A 26,312-nucleotide genomic window follows, 5' to 3' on the forward strand; every position below is an offset into this window, starting at 1 on the left:
AAGAACACTTCCCAGTAACCGTCCTACACACCAGTCTCCATCTGGGAGATGGCTTTCTGGTGAACCCAATCAGAGACAGTTTTGAACAAAATGAATTTAAAGTACTTAAAGTAGTTATGTTGAGCTTATTTGACAGAACATATTTATAGTTCATAAATACTCATTGGGTTAGCCTCAGAGCGCCTCTAAAACCTCCTGGGACTGCAAACCCAGTCCCTGCAAACAGTGTTTCCCTCCCCTGCAAACACTGTAGCATTCTATTCTTTTTCCCAGGAGGGCTGGGAGACTAGAGGAACCTGCTCTTCTCATTCAGCCTCTTGGAACTTCCTGGCCTGATGGATGATGCTCTTTGGGGGGAGGGGTTGCCCCTGCAGCCCCTCTAGGAGAGCAAACTCATCTTCCAGTAGCAGAGGCTGCATAAATTGGGTTCTGGAAACATCCAGAAATTCTCTCTCAGCTTTTCCCTGGTGCCACTGCCATCTCTCTTTTCCACCTTGAAGAAGCGGGCTGTGATCTCTTCGTTAACCATTAACAAGTATTTACAGAGTATCTGCTGTGTGCCAAACACTAGCCTATGAGTCTCCTCTCTCCTTGGAAACCACACCTGGTCCGTCATTATCAGAGCCGCCCAACCTGGAGCTGCCCCAGAGAGCTTAAGCCTCTTGGGAACCTTTCAAAGTTGCTGGGGTTGATTGAGGGGCATTAATCCTTTTAGCTTGAGTTTGCTGTTTCATTTCTTTCCATTTCATCTTTTTTTCCCCCCTCTCTTATCCACAATGACTTCCTCTTCCCACTGGCCTCCCTACCTCTGTTTTCTTGTTACCCTCAATGCTATATGCCAATATGACGGTCTTGGTACTCAAAAGTTCCTGGCATTTGTTAAATGTTTCCAAATGCACAGATATTCACAATTTGTAGGTGAAGAAACTGAGAAAGGAAACAGTTAGGGGCTTTCTGAAATTCCTCCAGAAAGATGGAGAAGATGATAATAAGAATTGTAAACATTAATTGAGTTTGGCAACATGCCAGGCATTTTACACGCGTTACCCCTGATTTAAACCTCAGAGCAACCCTGTGAAGTAGAGAGCATTACCATCCCCATTTACAAATAAGGAATTCAAGGTTTAAAGAAGTTGAGTAACTTACCCAAGGTCACACAGTTTGTGATCCAGTGTATCGCCAAAATCGCTTACTCCTTAGCACTAAGCTACCTTACCAAGGGGAAGAGCCCATCTCCTGATTTCCAGTCCGGAGCTCTGGGAGGCAGGAGATGAAGCCCTGCGAGTGATGGGAAAGTGCGTGGCTGCGTAAGTCCCAAGGTTTGCCCCACTATGCTGATGCAAATAGGGCATCCTGTCTTTTTCCAGAAAAAAAAGCCCCTTCTTGCCTGGCATTAACTAACAATTCTGGATCCTCCAGTATTCCCTCTGCAGCGAGATCACACTGGGGAGAGGCGGAGGGAGCAAGGTCCCACTCCAGAAAAGGGGTTATTTCATTACAATCAGGAGCCCCAGGAGCCCAGAGCAGCCAGTCTGGTAAAAGCACTGATTGTGGCTTTAACGCCAATTACCTGCAGGGAAGGGGCATTGATTAGCTTCCAACTTCCTCCCCAGGAAAAGTCAAGGAAGTGGCTGGTCCATCTAAGGCATGCAGGCGGCAATCAGAGGAGCTAGCCTTTGATTTCTTCCCCACCTCCAGCCCCCAAGGCTCAGCCTCATCCCTTTTTGTGATCAAGTCCAGATAGCTTGGTGGTGGTGGTCAGGTCGGGGTCGGGTGGTGGGGGGGGCGGGGTGAGGTGCCAAAGCTGTTCAGCCTAGATTGTTTCATAAGCGGAGAAAGACCTGGAGAAAAGGCTGCGAATGTATATGGTGTCTTAAAAAAATAAAAAAGCACAGTGTAGGTAGTTTCTCCTCCTGACTTTTCAGACCCACAGCCATGAGTGAGCAGGAAAGGAAGTAGGAAGGGCAGCACCATGTTGGTGGAGCATCTCGGGCGCCATGGCTCCTGACTTTTTGTTGGCACAGGGACCACTGCTAGCTAGTCTGTGGAGTCTGGAGGAAGTGACTTGGCTTTTCTTCCACATATGGAAGGTGTCCAGAGTAAGCTGGGCATCGAGACAGCTCTGTGTGCCCAACAGCCCTGCCACCTGCTCTCAGCACAGCCCAGGTCCTGGGCTCTGGGAGCTGGGATGCAGCGTGGCCAATCCTTGTCTGATGGAACCACTGTGCTGGCTCTTCTTGCTGATGAGGCGGCCGTCATGGGATGAGGTGAGTGTGGTGCAGAGTCCGGAATACGGAGGGTGTAAAGAAATGAGGGGCCACAGGGAGCAGGGACATATGTAGAGCTTGGGGGCAGAGATGTGATATGCACTACGCTTGCCCTACAAGTGGGAAGGAGGGGTGAGTAGGAAAGCAACATCAGTGGTTTCCCCCAACCCCCAGCCATCCCACCTAACTGCTGGACCTAAATCCACAGAGGAGTTTCCTCACCTGAAAATTAGGGATACTGATTATCTTCCAATTAGGGTTACTATAAAAATTGAATAATAATTTTTTAAAAAAGTGAAGCAGTGTACAAAAAGGACCTTTGGATGTATCAATATGTAAAAGTGCTCCTTTTTTACCACCACCAGATGCTCACACCCCATTCCTGAGCCTCGGCTCATTCCATCCCAACACTGGCTTAAGGACGGCATAGGATGGAGCAGGGCACAGCTATTTTATTAAAGTAGAACACCTAATGGTTGGTTTTTAGGTTACATCAGAAGGTGTGACACGTGACAACAACTCAGTCAAAAACAGAAAACAAAAAAAAACCCCTCTATCCCTGCAACAGAGACTTCATTCCTTATGCTGTACAGCTGGAAGCTCTAACCAGGAAGGGGTCTGGGCCACTATCATGGGGATCCAGGCATTTTAGAATAGGAACTGCTTATTTTTCCTATGGAGTTTAATGTGGACCCAGGATGCCCCAGCATTTAGGAAATTTTCCTCATCCATAATCATACTGAAGTCTGGAAGTGAGACATGCAAACTCTCTCTACCCCAATTCACAGATAACAAAGTTGAGCTACTCTGCTAGAAAGATCTGTCCTCCCAGCCCATAAGCCCAGAAGGGCAAATCTAGACCTTCTTCCCTAAATGACTGAATCAGGAGTGAACATCTGACCCACAGGGAACCCATCAGGTTCTCTCTCTCCAAATAATTTGGAAAAGTAAAGAAGAATTAGTTCAGGGGTTGGCAAACTATTGCCCATCAGCCCAATCTGGCAACACCCACTAGTTTACATATTATCTATGACTGTCCATGCTTGCGACAGAGATCTATGGGTCCAGAAAGTCTAAAATATTTACTACCTGTCCTTTACAAAATTTTCCACTTCCTGAAAGAGAAGGTCACAGAGACATGGATGCTGTGACCACCATTTGGGGGCAGGAGGGTCATATACATTCAGAAGAGAAGCAGCTGTGCTCAGAGACTTGGGGTGTGGAGGGGGGGAGAGAGGGGAGGAGGGGGAGAGAGATTATGCAAGAGAGGTTGCCAAGAGCAGACAAGAACTAAGCAACTCAGAGGAGAAAGGGCAGAAAGGGCCTGACGACCTTCCAATATCCATGAGACACATGCGTCTTTCTCATGCTCCATCCCTGTGATGGTCTTATATATCCTACCATAAACCTTTTTTACCTAAGCTAGTTTGACTGTGGTTGTTTCTTTCAACAAAATGAATCCTGACTAAATCAGTCATAGGGGCTACTATGTGACTATAGTAAGTATGGACCAATTAAGGTCTCTGAAGCCATTGCTGACTCTCTTGATGAATCATTGGGACAACTTTATAGTTAACCTAAGGTATGGGGGTATGCCACTTGGAAACAGAAAGTGCATTCCTAAAGTCCAGATTTATGAATGGGTAAATAGTCTTGCAGGTGCCAGGAATACAACAGCAGAGGTCTTCATCATTGATTGGGGACTAGCTGAGCATAGCGGCCACCTGGTCCTAATGATTATTAAACAATATCTATTAACTACAAAGCTCTTAATGATAGAGAAGTGATTTATCGCACAGTACAGTCCTGGGTAGAGTCAGCGAAAGGATGGAAGGAAATGTACAGGCCCAAGAGGGCATCAGTTATGCTAATAGCCATACATCATGTACTAGGAATAACCATATTACTTAGAAGAAGTAATAAAATTGCAAAATTATGTACAGTCGGTAAACGGGAAGGTGATCCAATAGTAAAGACACTGATAAAAATAATTAGAATGATTAAAACCTTCCTTTCTCATCAAACCAAAGACATAAAAGAAAAATCTGACAACTCCAATTCTTAATAACATAAAAAAAATCTGTGTGTCAAACATGTCCATGAGGAAAGTAAAAAAATAAATGGTAAACTGGGAAAAATGTTTGCCACTTATATCACAGATACTGGCTACATCATTATTTATTTAACTGAAGAGTGTTACTGGTTTTCTCATCCTAGAGAAGAAATCACTGTTAACTTTTAAAATTAATTGCTACCGTTCTGAGGTGTGATTTTAAATCTGAAAAGGAACTGCAAACCACTGGCAGAGGCCAGGTTGTAAACGAGAGATTTTGTTGTCATTGGGAATAGATCATCAAAAGAACTTCAGACTAAGATAATGGACTGAGATGATGTGGGAAGCCCCACCTCTTATCCTAACACCTAACACCAAAAACCCAGGAGCCAGAAAGGGGTTGTCCTTTCCATGTACGAGTATAAGAAAAATACTTCCTCGTTGGGTTGGAGATTTATCCACTGTATAAGACTGCCTCCACAAAACAGGGGGCTTGCATGGGACTCCCATCAAGATGAGCTCACAGGCAAAAGTTAAAAAGCAACAAGGAAACTCACCACCAGTGATAAAAAGCTATCTGAAGGGGACTTAAAAATGAATGTCAAAAATATACACATATATATATAAAGGAAGAGAATCCACAAGACAAACGCAGGAATTTATTTTTAAAGGAACAGGCATTTTTTCAAAGTCAGAAAGATTAAAGAGGATTAAAGGCAGGTGCCAATTTTTTTTTGCAATTCCTCCCTTTGAAAAGCAGAGTCTGGGCGGGCCTCTCACCGTGTTCTGACAAATAGAATATGGCAATAATGATGCGACATAACTTACAAAGCCGGGCCTTAAAGGATCTGCAGCTGCTGTATTTGTCTCTTGGGACGCTCCCTCTTTGAGCCCAGGTACCATGCTAGGAGAAGCCCAAGTGAGCCACGTGGAGGAGGACGGAGGGATCTCTGTAGACAGTCCCAGCTGAGCTCCTGGCTGACAGTTCCAACTACCAGCCATGTGAGGGAGGCCATTCGTTGGACCTTTCAGGCCCAATCAGGGTGATGCCACCAGGAGCAGCAGTAAGCCTCTTTTGCTGGGCCCAAGGCCAAATAGCAGAATTATAAGCAATTAAATGATTGCTTCTCTAAGGTTTGGAGTGATTTGTTACCTGGCAATAGATAACTGAGAAAAACCACCATGGAGAAGTCGCAGTTCGGATGAAAAGATGGGACTTACCTCCATTGCCAAGTTTCTTTTGGGTGAGCTCTGAGGCAGACACCAGGCAGACCTTTGTTGGAAGAGAATAAAAAGAACGTTACCCTGGAAGGGAGCCCTAGATAGAACACAGAGCATGACATACGCAGTGTTGAGTAGAGAAATGCCTGGCAGCAAGCAGCAGAGCTGAAAATGAGTTCTAAGTCATCCCATAAAAAAGAAGAGCTTCAATGACCACTGTCTCATTACAGAAAGGTTTATCATTTTATGTAATTAACTTGGATCTTGTGCTTTATTACTGGAAACTTCACTTATATTACATGCTGTTTGCAGACAAAATAATCAATGATTAATATGCTACTAAGTTAAAAGAATTAATGTTTTTGCAGAGATTTCACCAATGAGTTAAGTCATATAAGCTATATCTGCTTCTACTGGTTACTAGTCCTTGAGACCCTAGCTCCTGGGCCACAAACCTCAGGTCGTCTATTTTCAGTTTGGTACCGATTACCTGCTGCTAGCGACTGTCCCAGACTGCCCTGCACAATCTTGCTCAGTGCCTGGCATTCACTGGGCAGGCAACAAACATTTAGAAAATTGAACCAAATTGACTTCTTGAATGAAGGTGGGTTCCTAGGGCCCTAAGGGCTTTCAATAGGCCAAATTTTCCTTATGGACAAGCTAGGAATAAATTGGCCATTTTAAAAAGCTCTGTGAACCCAGACCACTCGTGAGAAAGGCTTAACATCACATCCTGATGTGTCCACCTTCTGTCTTTAGAGAATTGAGAAACAATAAAGACTAATGATACAGAATAGAATTAATGTTGGCAAATGCCTTTTTTTTTTTAACATCTTTATTGGAGTATAATTGCTTTACAGTGTTGTGTTAGTTTCTGCTGTATAACAAAGTGAATAAGCTATACGTATACATATATCCCCATATCCCCTCCCTCTTGGTCTCCCTCTCACCCTCCCTATCGCACCCCTCCAGGTGGTCACAAAGCACCGAGCTGATCTCCCTGTGCTATGTGGCTACTTCTCACTAGCTATCTGTTTTACATTTGGTAGTGTATATATGTCCATGCCACTCTCTCACTTTGTCCCAGCTTACCCTTCCCCCTCCCCGTGTCCTCAAGTCCATTCTCTACATCTGTGTCTTTATTCCTGTCCTGCCCCAAGGTTCTTCAGAACCACTTTTTTTTTTTTTTAGATTCCATATATATGTCTTAGCACACGGTATTTGTTTTTCTCTTTCTGACTTACTTTACTCTGTATGACAGACTCTAGTTTCACCCACCTCACTAAAAATAACTGAATTTCGTTTCTTTTTATGGCTGAGTAATATTCCATTGTATATCCGTGCCACACCTTCTTTATCCATTCATCTGTCAATGGACACAGAGGTTGCTTCCATGTCCTGGCTATTGTAAATAGAGCTGCAATGAACATTGTGGTACATGACTCTTTTTGAATTATGGTTTTCTCAGGGTGTATGCCCAGTAGTGGGATTGCTGGGTCATATGGTAGTTCTATTTTTAGTTTTTAAAGGAATCTCCATACTGTTCTCCATAGTGGCTGTAACAATTTACATTACCACCAACAGTGTAAGATGGTTCCCTTTTCTCCACACCCTCTCCAGCATTTACTGTTTGTAGATTTTTTGATGATAGCCATTCTGACTGGTGTGAGGTGATACCTCATTGTAGTTTTGATTTGCATTTCTCTAATGACTAGTGATGTTGAGCATCCTTTCATGTGTTTGTTGGCAATCTGTATATCTACTTTGGAGAAATGTCTATGTAGGTCTTCTGCCCATTTTTGGATTGGGTTTTTTATTTTGGATTAATCCTTTGTCAGTTGCTTCGTTTGCAAATATTTTCTCCCATTCTGAGGGTTGTCTTTTCGTCTTGTTTACAGTTTCCTTTGCTGTGCAAAAGCTTTTAAGTTTCATTAGGTGTCATTTGTTTATTTGGGTTTTTATTTCCATTTCTCTAGGAGGTGGGTCAAAAAGGGTCTTGCTGTGATTTATGTCATAGAGTGTTCTGCCTATGTTTTCCTCTAAGAGTTTTATAGTGTTTGGCCTTACATTTAGGTCTTCAATCCATTTTGAGTTTATTTTTGTGTATGGTGTTAGGGAGTGTTCTAATTTCATTCTTTTACATGTAGCTGTCCAGTTTTCCCAGCACCACTTATTGAAGAAGCTGTCTTTTCTCCACTGTATATTCTTGCCTCCTTTATCAAAGATAAGGGGACCATATGTGCATGGGTTTATCTCTGGGCTTTCTATCCTGTTCCATTGATCTATATTTCTGTTTCTGTGCCAGTACCATAGTGTCTTGATTACTGTAGCTTTGTAGTATAGTCTGAAGTCTGGGAGCCTGATTCCTCCAGCTCCGTTTTTCTTTCTCAAGATTGCTTTGGCTATTTGGGGTCTTGCGTGTTTCCATAAAAATTGTGAAATTTTTTGTTCTAGTTCTGTGAAAAATGCCATTTGTAGTTTGATAGGGATTGCATTGAATCTGTAGATTACTTTGGGTAGTATAGTCATTTTCACAATGTTGATTCTTCCAGTCCAATAACATGGTATCTCTCTCCATCTGTTTGCATCATCATTAATTTCCTTCATCAGTGTCTTATAGTTTTCTGCATACAGGTCTTTTGTCTCCTTAGGTAGGTTTATTCCTAGGTATTTTATTAGTTTTTTTGCAATGGTAAATGGGAGTGTTTCCTTATTTTCTGTTTCAGACTTTTCATCATTAGTGTATAGGAATGCAAGAGATTTCTGTGCATTAATTTTGTATCCTGCAACTTTACCAAATTCATTGATTAGCTCTAGTAGTATTCTGGTAGCATCTTTAGGATTCTCTATGTATAGTATCATGTCATCTGAAAACAGTGACAGTTTTACTTCTTTTCTGATTTGAATTCCTTTTATTTCTTTTTCTTCTCTGATTGCTGTGGCTAAAACTTCCAAAACTATGTTGAATAATAGTGGTGAGTGTGGGCAACCTTGTCTTGTTCCTGATCTTAGTGGAAATAGTTTCAGTTTTTCACCATTGAGAACGATGTTGGCTGTGGGTTTGTCATACGTGGCCTTTGTTAAGTTCCCTCCATGCCTACATTCTAGAGGGTTTTTATCATAAATCGATGTTGAATTTTGTTGAAAGCTTTTTCTGCATCTATTGAGCTTATCATATTGTTTTTATCCTTCAATTTGTTAATATGTTGTATCACATTGACTGATTTACGTCTACTGAAGAATCCTTGCATTCACCCCACTTGATCATGGTGTATGATCCTTTTAATGTGCTGCTGGATTCTGTTTGCTAGTCTTTTTATGTTCGTCAATGATATTGGCCTGTAGTTTTCTTTTTTTGTGGCATCTTTGTCTGGTGTTGGTATCAGGGTGATGGTGGCCTCGTAGAATGAGTTTGGGAGTGTTCCTCCCTCTGCTATATTTTGGAAGAATTTGAGGAGGATAGGTGTTAGCTCTTCTCTAAATGTTTGACAGAATTCACCTGTGTGGTCCTGGGCTTTTGTTTGTTGGAAAACTTTTAATCACAGTCTCAGTTTCAGTGCTTCTGATTCATCTGTTTATATTTTCTATTTCTTCCTGGTTCAGTCTTGGAAGGTTATACCTTTCTAAGAATTTGTCCATTTCTTCCAGGTTGTCCATTTTATTGGCATATAGTTGCTTGTAGTAACCTCTAATAATCCTTTGTATTTCTGCAGTGTCAGTTGTTACTGCTCCTTTTTCATTTCCAAGTCTATTGATTTGAGTCTTCTCCCTTTTTTTCTTGATGAGTCTGGCTAATGGTTTATCAATTTTGTTTATCTTCTCAAAGAACCAGCTTTTAGTTTATTGATCTTTCCTATTGTTTCCTTCATGTCTTTTTCATTTATTTCTCATCTGATTTTTATGATTTCTTTCCTTCTGCTAACTTTGGATATTTTTGTTCTTCTTTCTCTAATTGCTTTAGGTATAAGGTTAGGTTGTTTATTTGAGATGTTTCTTGTTTCTTGAGGTAAGATTGTATTGCTATAAACTTCCCTCTTAGAACTGCTTTTGCTACTTCCCATAGGTTTTGGGTCATCATGTTTTCATTGTCATTTGTTTCTAGGTATTTTTTGATTTCCTCTTTGATTTCTTCAGTGATCTCTTAGTTATTTAGTAGTGTATTGTTTAGCCTCCATGTGTTTGTATTTTTTACAGTTTTTTTTCCCTGTAATTGATATCTAGTCTCATCGCATTGTGATTGGAAAAGATACTTCATACAATTTCAATTTTCTTAAATTTACCAAGGCTTGATTTGTGACCCAAGATATGATCTATCCTGGAGAATGTTCCATGAGCATTTGAGAAGACAGTGTATTCTGTTGTTTTTGGATGGAATGTCCTGTAAATATCCATTAAGTCCATCTTGTTTAATGTGTCTTTTAAAGCTTGTGCTTCCTGATTTATTTTCATTTTGGATGATCTGTCCATTGGTGAAAGTGGGGTGATAAAGTCCCCTACTATGATTGTGTTACTGTCGATTTCCCCTTTTATGGCTGTTAGCATTTTCCTTATGTACTGAGGTGCTCCTAAGTTGAGTGCGTAGATATTTACAATTCTTATATCTTCTTCTTGTATTGATCCCTTGATTATTATGTATTGTCCTTCTTTGTCTCTTGTAATAGTCTTTATTTTAAAGTCTATTTTGTCTGATATGAGAATTGCTACTCCAGCTTTCTTTTGATTTCCATTTGCATGGAGTATCTTTTTCCATCCCCTCACTTTCAGTCTGTATGTGTCCCTAGGTCTGAAGTGGGTCTCTTGTAGATAGCATATATATGGGCCTTGTTTTTGTACCCATTCAGCCAGTCTATGTCTTTTGGTTGGAGCATTTAAACCATTTACATTTAAGGTAATTATTGATATGTATGTTCCTATTACCATTTTCTTAATTGTTTTGGGTTTGTTATTGTAGGTTTCTTCCTTCTCTTGTGTTTCCTGCCTAGAGAACTTCCTTTAGCATTTGTTGTAAAACTGCTTTGGTGGTGCTGAATTCTCTTAGCTTTTGCTTGTCTGTAAAGGTTTTAATTTCTCCATCAAATCTGAATGAGATCCTTGCTGGGTAGAGTAATCTTGCTTGTAGGTTTTTCCCTTTCATCACGTTAAATATGTCCTGCCACTCCCTTCTGGCTTGCAGAGTTTCTGCTGAAAGATCAGCTGTTAACCTTATGGGGATTCCTTTGTATGTTATTTGTTGTTTTTCCCTTGCTGCTTTTAATATTTTTTTCTTTGTATTTTATTTTTCATAGTTTAATATGTGTCTTGGAATGTTTTCCTTGGATTTATCTTGTATGGGACTCTTTGAGCTTCCTGGACTTCATTGACTATTTTCTTTCCCATATTAGGGAAGTTTTCAACTATAATCTCCTCAAATCTTTTCTCAGTCCCTTTCTTTTTCTCTTCTTCTTCTGGGACCCCTATAATTTGAATGTTGGTGTGTTTAATGTTGTCCCAGAGGTCTCTGAGACTGTCCTCAATTCTTTTCATTCTTTTTTTTCTTTATTCTGCTCTGTGATAGTTATTTCCACTATCTTATCTTCCAGGTCACTTATCCGTTCTTCTGCCTCAGTTATTCTGCCATTCATTCCTTCAAGAGAATTTTTAATTGCATTTATTGTGTTGTTCATCATTGTTTGTTTGCTCTTTAGTTATTCTAGGTTCTTGTTAAATGTTTCTTGTATGTTCTCCATTCTATTTCCAAGATTTTGGATCATCTTTACTATCTTTACTCTGAATTCTTTTTTAGGTAGACTGCCTATTTCCTCTTCATTTGTTTGTCTGGTGGGTTTTTACTTTGCTCCTTCATCTGCTGCGTATTTCTCTGTCTTCTCATTTTGCTTAACTTACTGTGTTTGGGGTCTCCTTTTCACAGGCTGCAGGTTCGTAGTTCCCGTTGTTTTTGGTGTTTGCCTCCAGTGGGTAAGGTTGGTTCAATGGGTTGTGTAGACTTCCTGGTGGAAGGGACTGGTGCCTGTGTTCTGGTGGATGAGGCTGGATCTTGTCTTTCTGGTGGGCAGGACCACGTCCGGTGGTGTATTTTGAGGTGTCTGTGAACTTAGTATGATTTTAGGTAGCCTCTCTGCTAACAGGTGGGGTTGTGTTCCTGTCTTGCTAATTGTTTGGCATGGAGTGTCCAGCACTGGAGCTTGCTGGTCATTGAGTGGAGCTGGGTCTTAGTGTTGAGATGGAGATCTCTGGTAGAGCTCTTGCTGATTGATATTACATGGAGCCAGGAGGTCTCTGGTGGTCCAATGTCCTGAACCCGGCTCTCCCACCTCAGAGGCTCAGGCCTGACACCCAGCCGGAGCACCAAGACCTTGTCAGCCACACAGCTTACATGTAAATGGGTTAAATTCTCCAATCCAAAGGCACACGGTGGCTGGCCTTCTGCGCTCCGCTCGGTCCTCCAGCTGGGCCTTGTCCTCTGGGCCTGGTTGATATGGATAGCCTGTTTTGGATCCAGGTCCAACTGCATTACCTAGCATCTAGAAGAAGCAGCCGACGCTCCCATCCTCCCCTATACCCTCGGCAACTCATCACTATCCCTGGCTTTGCTCTTTTTTATAGGCTATCAAAGTCTCCTTCCATAATTTAGTGAAATATAATACATTAAGTGGTATTATTGGTGCAATATAGAAATATTAGCCACTGTTTTCAAGACACTGTGACAGAAGCTATGTGTTGAGGGGCAGGGAGAGAGCACAGAGATTCTGATCAGCCACTTGAGTATCACAGGCTTTAACACATAGCCCACCTCTTAATAAATCCTAAACTACATGAAACATTCACTATAAAATAACTATTAACTACTACTTTAAAATTCATCCCATTTAAAGATTTTTGCTTTTATTGTTAATGTTGGGGGGGGGGGTGGATTACACTTTTCCACTGCTAATGGCAGAATAAATTGGTAAAATTAAGATGGAGGAGGTCTTTTTAACAATGTATTTTGAAGACTTAAAATGCTATGTATTGTTCAGTCCAGAACTTCTGCATTTAGAATTTTATCTTAGAGAAATAATTATGAGAGTGTGCAAATATTTAGCTCTCACAGCACTATGATATTGAAAACCTACAGATAATTTAAAAGTCCAGAAAGAGGACATTAGTTAAATACATTATGGCAATCCCACCCTTACAATGATGTCACTGAAGAAAATTTAATGACATGGAGAGGCGTTCATAATAGTAAGTGAAACAAGCAAGTTACAGAGCAGTATAATCCAATTTTTGTGCATATAAAAAAAAGACTGGAAGGATATACACTAATATCTTATTATTCTTGGATATCTCTGGTGGTGAAATTATGGGAGAATATATTTCTTTTGAATTTTCTGATCTTTATTATTTAATTATCTGTATTTTTCATGTGATTACCAAAGAAACAATAAAAGGTATATTTTTAAAAAAGCATTAACTCTATTTCCAGCATTTTCTTATGATAAACATTGTCTGATTTCTTCTAGTCAACTTTCTTTGCCCTTTGGAGTTGGTGTAGCATCAAACCAAGGCAATCTCTTTGAATCCTAAGGTCTACTATATAGTCTGTGAGGTGTCTCCCATGTTTGAATGTTTAATAACTACTGGGTGATGATATTAAGAAAAGCATTGTTTATATTTCCAGCTAGAAATATCATTCTGAGTTTGTAAAAAGATGCAGATACTCTAACTCAAAGTTTAATGCATGCATCAAGGTTAAATAGCAATGCTTCAAATTAGACACCACTGATGTTTCTTGTACAACTAACCATCAATTAGCTATGTTAATGAGGAAAGCAGGAAATGATTTCAGGAGAAAATGAAATCAGCAGGGACTAAAAAAGAAAAACAACTCATTGAAGCCCTTAGTTTCAGCCATCAGTTGTTAAAATTTACCAGAGTGACATACAATGTAAATTCTAAGCTTTTTTTGAAAGAGTTGGGGTGTTAATAAAAAATAATATTAATTCCTTAGAAGTCTTTTCCTTTTCCAGATTGTCCTTCAGAGAAGCCCTACCCAAAGAATAAAATGACCAAAATATAAGCAGCAGGAAACTTAGAGACAAAAGACTAGTTGGTAGTTCTAATATAATCCCTAGGGGACCTTTTAAAAAGTATCAATGCAGAGTCCTCCTGCAGACCATTTAAATCAGAATCTCTGTGGAAGGGGCTAAATTAATCTATAAATTGCATAATTTATCTCAAGTTAATTCTAGCTTCTTTGAATTTGCTTTACTCTGAGTTCTCTGGTTGGACAATCAGGGACTCAAGTAAATCACCTTTGGTTCTTTCACCCCTACTCCCATCACTCCATTCCCAGGCAGGAAAACCTTTCAAGTGAGACAGTCTTAAAGATGACTCCTGCTGATCCAGTATCTTTAAATACCTTCCTAATGGCTCTCTTCTCTGCCAAGAGTTTGGATAATTTTCCCAGAAGGAAATCTCTGTATGGGAGAATGCAAAGAATCAGAACATTATCTACCTAGTGCCATGATAGATATTTGGATACCAAGAAAATGAAAGTAAGTCATTGGACAATTCCTGGAAACAAGATGGCGGAGTAGAAGGACGTGCTCTCACTCCCTCTTGCGAGAACACCAGAATCACAACTAACTGCTGAACAGTCATCGACAGGAAGACACTGGAACTCACCAAAAATGATACCCCATCCAAAGACAAAGGAGAAGCCACAATGAGACGGTAGGAGGGGCACAATCACAATAAAATCAAATCCCATAACTGTTGGGTGGGTGACTCACAAACTGCAGAACACTTATACCACAGAAGTCCATCCACTGGAGTGAAAGTTCTGAGCCCCACGTCAGGCTTCCCAACCTGGGGGTCCGGCAACGGGAGGAGGAATTCCTAGAGAATCAGACTTTGAAGGCTAGCGGGATTTGATTGCAGGACTTCGAGAGGACTGGAGGAAACAGAGACTCCACTCTTGGAGGGCACACACAAAGTAGTGTGCTCATCAGAACCCAGAGGAAGGAGCAATGACCCCATAGGAGACTGAAGCAGACATACCTGCTAGTGTTGGAGGGTCTCCTGCAGAGGCGGGGGGTGGCTGTGTGCCACCGTGAGTACAAGGACACTGGCAACAGAAGTTCTGGGAAGTACTCCTTGGCGTGAGCCCTCCCAGAGTCCGCCATTAGCCCCACCAAAGAGCCCGGGTAGGTTCCAGTGTTGGGTCGCCTCAGGCCAAACAACCAACAGGGAGGGAACCCAGCCCCACCCATCAGCAGTCAAGTAGATTAAAGTTTTACTGAGCTCTGCCCACCAGAGCAACAGCCAGCTCTACCCACCACCAGTCCCCCCCATTAGGAAACTTGCATAAGCCTCTTAGATAGCCTCATCCTCCAGAGGGCAGACAGCAGAAGCAAGAAGAACTACAATCCTGCAGCCTGTGGAACAAAAACCTCATTCACAGAAAGATAGACAAGATGAAAAGGCAGAGGGCTATGTACCAGATGAAGGAACAAGATAAAACCCCAGAAAAGCAACTAAATGAAGTGGAGATAGGCAACCTTCCAGTAAAAGAATTCAGAATAATGATAGTGAAGATGATCCAGGACCTCGGAAAAAGAATGGAGGCAAAGATTGAGAAGATGCAAGAAATGCTTAACAAAGACCTAGAAGAATTAAAGAACAAACAAACAGAGATGAACAATACAATAACTGAAAGGAAAACTACACTAGAAGGAAGCAATAGCAGAAAAACTGAGGCAGAAGAATGGATAAGTGACCTGGAAGACAGAATGGTGGAATTCACTGCTGTGGAACAGAATAAAGAAAAAAGAATGAAAAGAAATGAAGACAGCCTAAGAGACCTCTGGGACAACATTAAATGCAACAACATTCGCATTATAGGGGTCCCAGAAGGAGAAGAGAGAGAGAAAAGACCAGAGAAAATATTTGAAAAGATTATAGTGGAAAACTTCCCTAACGTGGGAAAGGAAATAGCCACACAAGTCCAGGAAGCTCAGAGAGTCCCATACAGGATAAACCCAAGGAGAAACATGCGGAGACACATAGTAATCAAATTGGCAAAAATTAAAGACAAAGAAAATCTTATTGAAAGCAGCCAGGGAAAAATGACAAATAACATACAAGGGAACTCCCATAAGGTTAACAGCTGTTTTCTCAGCAGAAACTTTACAAGCCAGAAGGGAGTGGCATGATATACTTAAAGTAATGAAAAGGAAGAACCTACAACCAAGATTACTCTACCCGGCAAGGATCTCATTCAGATTCGATGGAGAAATCAAAAGCTTTACAGATGAGCAAAAGCTAAGAGAATTCAGCACCACCAAACCACCTCTACAACAAATGCTAAAGGAACTTTTCTAAGTGGGAAACACAAGAGAAGAAAACGACCTACAAAAACAAACCCAAAACAATTAAGAAAATGGTAATAGGAACATACATATCGATAATTACCTTAAAGTTGAATGGATTAAATGCTCCAACCAAAAGACACAGGCTTGCTGAATGGATACAAAAACAAGCCCCATATATATGCTGTCTACAAGAGACCCACTTCAGACCTAGGGACACATACAGACTGAAAGTGAGGGGATGGAAAAAGATAGTCCATGCAAGTGGAAATCAAAAGAAAGCTGGAGTAGCAATACTCATATCAGATAAAATAGACTTTAAAATAAAGCATGTTACAAAAGACAAGGAAGGACACTATATAATGATCAAGGGATCAATCCAAGAAGAAGATATAACAATTATAAATATATATGCACCCAACATAGGAGGACCTCAATACATAAGGCAGATACTAACAGCTATAAAAGAGGAAATCGACAGTAACACAATAATAGTGGGGGACTTTAACACCTCACTTACACCAATGGACAGATCATCCAGACAGAAAATTAAGAAGGAAACACAAGCTTTAAATGACACAATAGACCAGATAGATTTAATTGATATTTATAGGACATTCCATCCAAAAACAGCAGATTACACTTTCTTCTCAAGTGCGCACGGAACATTCTCCAGGATAGATCACATCTTGGGTCACAAATCAAGCTTCAGTAAATTTAAGAAAATTGAAATCATATCAAGCATCTCTTCTGACCACAACGCTATGAGATTAGAAATCAATTACAGGGGAAAAAAAACGTAAAAAACACAAGCACATGGAGGCTAAACAATACGTTACTAAATAACCAAGAGATCACTGAAGAAATCAAAGAGGAAATCAAAAAATACCTAGAGACAAATGACAATGAAAACACGACGATCGAAAACCTATGGGATGCAGCAAACGCAGTTCTAAGAGAGAAGTTTATAGCTATACAAGCCTACCTCAAGAAACAAGAAAAATCTCAAATAAACACTCTCACCTTACACCTAAAGGAACTAGAGAAGAAGAACAAAGAAAACCCAAAGTTAGCAGAAGGAAACAAATCATAAAGTTCAGAGCAGAAATAAATGAAATAGAAACAAAGAAAACAATAGCAAAGATCAATAAAACTAAAAGCTGGTTCTTCGAGAAGATAAACAAAGTTGATAAACCATTAGCCAGACTCATCAAGAAAAAGAGGAAGAGGACTCAAATCAATAAAATTAGAAATGAAAAAGTAGAAGTTACAACAGAGACCACAGAAATACAAAGCATCCTAAGAGACTACAACAAGCAACACTATGCCAATAAAATGGGCAACCTGGAAGAAATGGACAAATTCTCAGAAAGGTATAACCTTCCAAGACTGAACCAGGAAGAAATAGAAAATATGAACAGACCAATCAAAAGTAATGAAATTGAAACTGTGATTAAAAATCTTCCAACAAACAAAAGTCCAGGACCAGGTGGCTTCACAGGTGAATTCCATCAAACATTTAGAGACGAGCTAACACCCATCTTTCTCAAACTCTTCCAAAAAATTGCGAGGGAGGAACACTCCCAAACTCAGTCTATGAGGCCACCATCACCCTGATACCAAAACCAGACAAAGATACTACAAAAAAAGAAAATTACAGACCAATATCACTGATGAATATAGACGCAAAAATCCTCAACAAAATACTAGCAAACAGAATCCAACAACAGATTAAAAGGATCATACACCTTTTAATTTATCCCAGGGATGCAAGAATTCTTCAATATATGCAAACCAATCAATGTGATACACCATATTAACAAATTGAAGAATAAAAATCATATGATCATCTCAATAGATGCAGAAAAAGCTTTTGACAAAATTCAGCACCCATTTATGATAAAAACTCTCCAGAAAGTGGGCATAGAGGGAACCTACCTCAACATAATAAAGGCCATGTACGACAAACCCACAGCAAACATCATTCTCAATGGTGAAAAACTGAAGGCATTTCCTCTAAGATCAGGAACAAGACAAGGATGTCCACTCTCACCACTATTATTCAACATAGTTTTGGAAGTCTTAGCCATGACAATCAGAGAAGAAAAAGAAATAAAAGGAATACAAATTGGAAAACAAGAAGTAAAACAGTCACTGTTTGCAGATGACATGATACTATACATAGAGAATCCTAAAGATGCTACCAGAAAACTAGTAGAGCTAATCAATGAATTTGGTAAAGTTGCAGGATACAAAATTAATGCACAGAAATCTCTTGCATTCCTATATGCTAATGATGAAAAATCTGAAGGAGAAATTAAGGAAACACTCCCATTTACCATTGCAACAAAAAGAATAAAATACCTAGGAATAAACCTACCTAGGGAGACAAAAGACCTGTATGCAGAAAACTATAAGACACTGATGAAAGAAATTAAAGATGATACCAACAGATGGAGAGATATACCATGTTCTTGGATTGGAAGAATCAATATTGTGAAAATGACTATACTCCCCAAAGCAATCTACAGGTTCAATGCAATCCCTATCAAATTACTAATGGCATTTTTTACAGAACTAAAACAAAAAATCTTAAAATTTGTATGGAGATACAAAAGACCCCGAATAGCCAAAGCAATCTTGAGGGAAAAAGCGGATCTGGAGGAATCAGACTCCCTGACTTCAGACTATACTACAAAGCTACAGTAATCAAGACACTATGGTACTGGCACAAAAACAGAAACATAGATCAATGGAACAAGATAGAAAGCCCAGAGATAAACCCATGCACCTATGGTCAACTAATCTATGACAAAGGAGGCAAGGATATACAATGGAGAAAAGACAGTCTCTTCAATAAGTGGTGCTGGGCGAACTGGACAGCCACATGTAAAAGAATGAAATTAGAACACTCCCTAACACCATACACAAAAATAAACTCAAAATGGATTAGAGACCTAAATGTAAGACTGGACACTATAAAACTCTTAGTGGAAAACGTAGGAAGAACACTCTTTGACATAAATCACAGCAAAATCTTTTTTGATCCACCTCCTACAGTAATGGAAATAAAAACAAAAATAAACCAATGGATTACTTCCATGTCCTGGCTAATGTAAATAGAGCTGTAATGAACATTTTGGTACATGACTCTTTTTGAATTATGGTTTTCTCAGGGTATATGTCCAGTAGTGGGATTGTTGGGTCGTATGGTAGTTCTATTTTTAGTTTTTTAAGGAACCTCCATACTGTTCTCCATAGTGGCTGTATCAATTTACATTCCCACCAACAGTGCAAGACGGTTCCCTTTTCTCACACCCTCTCCAGCATTTATTGTTTGTAGATTTTTTGATGATGGCCATTCTGACTGGTGTGAGATGATATCTCATTGTAGTTTTCATTTGCATTTCTCTAATGATTAATGATGTTAAGCATTCTTTCATGTGTTTGTTGGCAATCTATTTATCTTCTTTGGAGAAATGTCTATTTAGGTCTTCTGCCCATTTTTGTATTAGATTTTTTGTTTTTTTGATATTGAGCTGCCTGAGCTGCTTGTAAATTTTGGAGATTAATCCTTTGTCAGTTGCTTCATTTGCAAATATTTTCTCACATTCTGAGGGACATATGTATATGTATAACTGATTCACTTTGTTATAAAGCAGAAACTAACACACCATTGTAAAGCACCTATACTCCAATAAAGATGTTTAAAAAAAACAAAAACAAACAAACAAAAAAACCCAAACGGGACCTAATGAAACTTCAAAGCTTTTGCACAGCAAAGGAAACCACAAACAAGACGAAAACACAACCCTCAGAATGGGAGAAAATATTTGCAAACGAACCAACGGACAAAGGATTAATCTCCAAAATATATAAACAGCTCATGCAGCTCAATATTAAAAAAACAAGCAACCCAATACAAAAATGGGCAGAAGACCTAAATAGACATTTCTCCAAAGAAGATATACAGATGGCCAAGAAGCACATGAAAAGCTGCTCAGCATCACTAATTATTAGAGAAATGCAAATCAAAACTACAATGAGGTATCACCTCACACCAGTTAGAATGGGCATCATCAGAAAATCTATAAACAACAAATGCTGGAGAGGGTGTGGAGAAAAGGGAACCCTCTTGCACTGTTGGTGGGAATGTAAATTGATACAGCCACTATGGAGAACAGTATGCAGGTTCCTTAAAAAACTAAAAATAGAATTACCATATGACCCAGCAATCCCCCTACTGGGCATATACCAAGAGAAAACCATAATTCAAAAAGACACATGCACCCCAATGTTCATTGCAGCACTATTTACAATAGCCAGGTCATGGAAGCAACCTGAATGCCCATAGGCAGACGAATGGATAAAGAAGATGTGGTACATATATACAATGGAATATTACTCAGCTATAAAAAGGAACGAAATTGGGTCATTTGTAGAGACGTGGATGGATCTAGAGACTGTCATAGAGAGTGAAGTAAGTCAGAAAGAGAAAAACAAATATCGTATATTAACACATATATGTGGAACCTAGAAAAATGGTACAGATGAACTGGTTTGCAGGGCAGAAATAGAGACACAGATGTAGAGCACAAACGTGTGGACACCAAGGGGGGAAAGCAGTGGGGGGTGGGGGTGGGGGTGTGATGAATTGGGAGATTGGGATTGACATGTATACACTGATGTGTATAAAATGGATGACTAATAAGAAACTGCTGTATAAAAAAATAAATAAAATTAAAAAAAAAAAAGTAAGCCATTGAATGGAAATTACAACTCCCCAGAGAGCTCCACATGCCAGGCTCCTGGAAATTGGTCCAAGTTCCATTTGTTCTGGAGTTCTAAGAAGAACAGCAGTCCTTATAGCTGTACTTCTTTCCTTCCTTCTCTAGATTTCACCTTTACAACTTTTAAAAACTATGTTTGCATTATATGTTTTTGTAGAAAGTTTTAAAGTAGAAGAATTACAAATAACAAAATTAAAATCACCCATTATTCTCCCTCTTCCCCATTCCAGAGATAATCATTTACATTATTAGTTCATATTCTTCCATTGTTTTCCTATGTGTAGAAACATGTATTTTATTTTAAAGATTTGGGTCATGCAATACGTGCATTTTTGTAACTTGCTTTTTAATCTTAACCTTATGTTCTGAGCATTTTTTGTGTGTTGTCAGGCTTGAAAATCAAGATTTCTGTGTATGCAGCAAAGACTATCATAGTGACTTACCATCATTTAACCATCCACTACATTAGACCTTGATTATTACTTCTGACATTTGCCTTGTGTTTTCTTTTTTCCCACTATTTATCAGAAAACAGTCACCAACCTTGTGAGTCCATATTTATCAGTTTTCCTGACTGATGTTTGACATTATATCCAATAGTTTCCCAGGACCACATGTGATATGTGGATATATGGATACTGAGTCCCTTATCCTCTCCTCCTGCTTTGTTCTCCAATTTCTGTACCCAACATTTTCCCCAAGAGTGAAGATATTGTTTTTCTTCCTTCAACCTAAGCCACATTCCTCAAAAATCCTGAAGTCTATATCACCATCTTCCAAATGTGTATGTAGGGAAGATTCATCATTTTAGTAGCTAACCTACACTGAATATTTACTGTGTTTTCTGTGGTTTGAGGTTTATAAGAATTTTTTTCATTTAAACTTTATGACAGTAATACAAGGCAAGTACTACTATTATCGCCCTTCTACAGGTGAAGAAAGTGAAGCTTCTTTTGAGTAACTTGACTAATACCACAGCTAGTATGAGGCAAAGCTGGCCCTAAACCCAGACCTGTTTGCTTCTACATAATTTATTATTATTATTAACTAAAGTCCATTTTTATTCAAATTTTCTTATTTTTTGCCTAATGTCCTTTTTCTGCTCTAGGATACCACCCAGGATACAATGTTTCATTTAATCATGTCTTCTTAGACTTCTCTTGGCTGTGACAGTTTCTCAGACTTTGCTTGTTTTCTCTAAACCTTTGCTTTTTTTTTTTTTTTACAATATAGTCACCTATTATCCTCTACAAGACCATAGCAATTACAATTTATTGTGCACTGTTGAGAGTGGCTTTGGTCCTCACAGCAACTCTCCAAAGCTATTATAATCCTCATTCTACAGTTGAGAAAACCGAGACTTAGAGATGAAAACTAATGATGCAGGTCACAAAGCTAGTAAGTGATGGAGCTGGGATCCTAACCCGGGACTGTCTGACCATTAGTGTCATGTTCTTTTCAATACTCTAATTTAGGTGGCTTATGTACATGTGCTTTTAAAAAATAAAATTAAATGTTAATAGCAGAGTTAGAGTGCCATAAAGATCGATATTTGGTCCAACTCTCCTATTGCCCAAGCTCCTTCTATAGATTCCTCAACAAAAGGTTCTAAGCACATGGTCAGAAGCCATCAGTATCACTCAGCTCACTGTTTCACAAAACATCCAGTCAAGTTTTGAACAATTCTGATCACGAGAGCTCTGTGTTCTTCCAAATGGTTTTTCCTTTGGTCTTAGTGTGGTTCTGAGGAGCCAAACACAATCACCTAAACTTCTACCTAAGAACTCTGCAGTCGGCCACCATGTCTCGCCCTAGACAATCCTTTCCTGGAAGAGCATGGCATAGTATGAACTTCCCTCAGCATCTTAACAGCCTGATTTAGACCACAGTTCCCTGCAGAATCTCTATGTAGATGCAAGTCCTTATAGTGCATTACAGCTCTGCAACGTGCGTGCCCTCTACAATCAGAGCTCAGTAATTGCCCTGTTGACTGTCTCCTTGCTTACTGGTAACCTCCTACCCACCCCAGCACTATCACCCCTCTCCTCCTCACCCCCACCCTCCCCACACACGACATTTCTAAATCATCAGGCCAAAGGATCCTAACACTGACACCCTTCCAACCCTTTAAATGGGGGAGCTGTCTCTAGAAAACCCCTTGAGACACACGTTTGGAAGGTGAGTGAAACATAAGGGGGATACTTTCTCTGAGTTTGACAAACAAGTTAAGGGGCAAAGAGAGTGAACCATGACCGAGCGGAGACAGATCCTTTCTCCCCCACTTCCCCACAGCGCTGAGGCAGACAAGAGCTCCCCGCTGGTGTGCCCAGGACAGACAGCGCGCTGGGCGGGTCAGGGACGACGCGCCATGAAGAGGGCGGGTTCCCAGCAGCTGGTTTCCCCGAGTCCGCGGTGGGGCCTTGGGGACGGCACAGCGACGCTAAGGCGCCAGCAGCTGCCTCGCCAGCTGCCCCCGTGCCCGCCCCTCAGACTGGTGCTCAAAGGAAATCAGAGGGCGAAAGAAGCAGGCGAGAGTGTCAGAAGATACCGTAAAGGAGTCCTTATCTAAGTTCTCTAGCTGTTTCTTGCCGGCGGGTGCCTGCGCTTCGTTGTCAATACCATGGACAGCACCCGCGAAACAACTCAGGGGCGCTTGGACGCCGCTGGCTTCTGGCAGGTCTGGCAGCGCTTTGACGCGGAGGGTGAGTAAAACAAGCCACCTGTACAGCCTTGCTGAAAGGACCTAGAGTTCCCTCTTCCCCATACGTCTTTCCCTGCAGAAGAAGTTGTCTTCCAGCGCTGTTAATGCAATATACCTAACGCAGTATACCTAACAGACGTTTGGTATACTGGAGCTGCACTTCTTGATACCTTGTGAAAGTTCAGGGTGGGAGGAGAGACCTGAAACTACACCCCGGCCCCCACCCCCCAACCTGTGTGTGTGCGTGCAGTGATATACCGTATATATAACGACAAATATCATTGTATATATTAGAGGCTTGTGGGCTGACACTCGGGTATCTGAAGTCAGCCCTCTCTGACATTTTTACTCAAATGCTCATTTTTACTCAATGACTTTGTTGTGTAACCCCCAGTCTCTCAAAGAGAGGGTGAATTTTATCAACTTTCAAAAAGACACTACCCTCACTCCCCAAAAAACTATTTGAAAAGAACTACTTACATTTGCTTTGTCTTCATTAAAAAAGAAACATAAAGAAAATATCTAAAGTGTGTGTTTTAACCTTGCAAACTAAGATTCAATGCTTACATCTCTTAAATTTTTCCAAGACTGCAAAATCCTTGGGTTAGGGTTTATTCTAAAACTCATGTTTATTTGTGGATTAAAATTCATGTATAAATAGCTTTCCTTTCCCCAATATTTATACAAACCCCAGCACAAAGCATTTACTCTCAAATGTGTATTTGCTATTCACATCCATGTCATCTAGAGGTAGATACTGGCACTTAATTAGAGTTACAGTAGATAGTGTCCATGGGGATTTTATAAATTTGAGACTAAAAACAAACTTAGATGTTAAATGTTAAATACTAAATGTCACATGTTATTCTGTGTAAGTGACTATTATTTATGGATACCTTCTTGCATTTAGAAAAAGGTTACATAGAAGAGAAGGAGCTTGATGCTTTCTTTTACCACATGTTGCCGCAATTTTGTACTGATGTAAGTACTTGTGCCACTAAGCATTAATTTATGTGTCTCTTAGTGAATTATAAAAAGCATCCAAATCTTATGTTGATTTGTACCTATTAATCACATCTGACCTCTCTTCTTCCCTGCATGTAATTTTTCTCCCTCTCCTAGCAGCACAGAGGGATTTAGGTAGGTTTTATGAGGTTCAGCTGTAGCACTTGACATGCTGGTCACTGACTTTTAGTGTGACATTTGTCATCCACTCAGAGATTTTAACTGTAGAATCAAACAACCTTGTTTTGAACGTCTCCTTGGTTATGTCTCTGCTAATGGATTTAAACCTAGAGATAAGGTAGCTTACTTTGTTCAGAAAGGTGGAAAAGATGTTAAGAGCTTTTCAGGCTCTGGGTGTTTAGTGCCTTTCATATTACTTGGATAGCAAACCACAAACAAACCATTCAAAATCATTTTTCATTTTGTCAGAAAGGTTACAAATTTCTTAGGAAATGGCAAACCAGAAAATAATAAACATGCCCAGAGCCCAAGTATAAATGTAAACCAATCCATCCAGTGTCCATATGCCTCCCTGATGGTAAATCTGGCCTTGAGAGATGCAGATTACCTTTAGATGAGCCCTGTACCAAAGCAGAGGAAAAATGCGCACAGAGACGCACCAGCCTGGGGCTGGGATAACCTGGTAAAGACTCTATCAGGGGATACATGGTAAGAGGAGTAGCTCTGGAGATAGTAGCGTTTAAAACGAATTGTGGCGACAGCTTATCCTCAGCTATAGTTTACATGGAAGAATACTGGAGTGCATCACACTTTCACATAGGAGCCCAGTGTGGGGAACAAGCAGCTTGGGGACGCTGTTTCTGGGGGAAGGGCAGTCAGCTCAGAATAAGAGAGGCTGCCATCTGCCTCTAACAGCCATACACAGAACTCGTAGTCTCCCTCTCTCACCCTCAGCCCGTCTGCCTCTCATTTTCCATCTCTCTTCTGATCTGTTTCTCTTATGTTTCTGCCCATTTCTGTTTCTCATTCTGTGTTTCATGGGCTCCTCTCCCATCATCTCTTGACTTTCTCTGTGACTTCTCTGTCTCTCATCTCTCTCTCTCAGCTCTATTTCTCATGTCTCTCCATCTGTCTTTGTCCCTCTCCTGTCTCTTTGTTTCTCCTGCTTTCTCTCTTCAGTCTGTTTCTCAAGCTCTCTCATTGTCGCTCCTCTCTCTTTCCTATCTCTCTTTGCCCTTCATTTCTTTTATCAGTTTCTCTCCTCTCCTTTTCTCTTTCCTTCCCTTATTTCTCTATCTCTCTCTTTCTCTGCTTTGCTGCCACTTACTACTGTAAATGCAAAGGCTCGTGTCATTCCAGAACCCATGGGTCTGACGCCATTTTGTCAAACATGACAGGAGTATTTCAGGAAAACAAAAAGATGAAGGCAAAACCATTCAAAGTCTTGCAATAAACTGGATGGTCGTGAGAGAGTGTCATGGACATATATACACTACCAAATGTAAAATAGATAGCTAGTGGGAAGCAGCCGCATAGCACAGGGAGATCAGCTCGGTGCTTTGTGACCACCTAGAGGGGTGGGATGGGGAGGGTGGGAGGGAGGGAGACGCAAGAGGGAAGAGATATGGGGATGTATGTATATGTATAACTGATTCACTTTGTTATAAAGCAGAAACTAACACACCATTGTAAAGCAATTATACTTCAATAAAGATGTTTAAAAAAAAACATAAACTGGATGGTCAAAAAAACTAAACCCCAGAGACTTGGAACTTCACACCTTTTCAGAAAGCTCCTTGCTTTAGTGATTTAAAGAAAAGGAGGAGAAAAGTTGCTGTCACTATTGAAACCGAAAGTGTCTAATTTTCAGTCATGGGATGAGGGGTAGGGCTACTCAAACACTGGGGTCTGCTCTAGACTGAGGACACTGTGAGCTGCCTTCTTCTGGGGCTTGGGCTGACT

General features: G+C 40.2%; 1 protein-coding gene and 1 long non-coding RNA gene across 2 annotated transcripts in view; one reads left to right on the forward strand and one right to left on the reverse strand.

The window, feature by feature from the left end:
- LOC118903287 overlaps positions 1-26,312 on the reverse strand; it is a 30,868-nt gene that overhangs the window by 4,317 nt on the left and 239 nt on the right. Inside the window, exon 2 of the long non-coding RNA XR_005021767.1 lies at positions 5,542-5,593. This is a non-coding gene — a long non-coding RNA (uncharacterized LOC118903287). The remainder of the gene's footprint in view (positions 1-5,541; positions 5,594-26,312) is intronic.
- SCGN (secretagogin, EF-hand calcium binding protein) overlaps positions 23,304-26,312 on the forward strand; it is a 37,337-nt gene continuing 34,328 nt past the window's right edge. Inside the window, exons 1-2 of the mRNA XM_036868166.1 lie at positions 23,304-23,385; positions 24,295-24,365. Of these exons, the coding sequence (XP_036724061.1) occupies positions 23,304-23,385; positions 24,295-24,365 (153 nt within the window). The remainder of the gene's footprint in view (positions 23,386-24,294; positions 24,366-26,312) is intronic.

Source organism: Balaenoptera musculus, chromosome 11, assembly GCF_009873245.2.
Source record: "Balaenoptera musculus isolate JJ_BM4_2016_0621 chromosome 11, mBalMus1.pri.v3, whole genome shotgun sequence".
NCBI classification, from domain to species: Eukaryota; Metazoa; Chordata; class Mammalia; order Artiodactyla; family Balaenopteridae; genus Balaenoptera; species Balaenoptera musculus.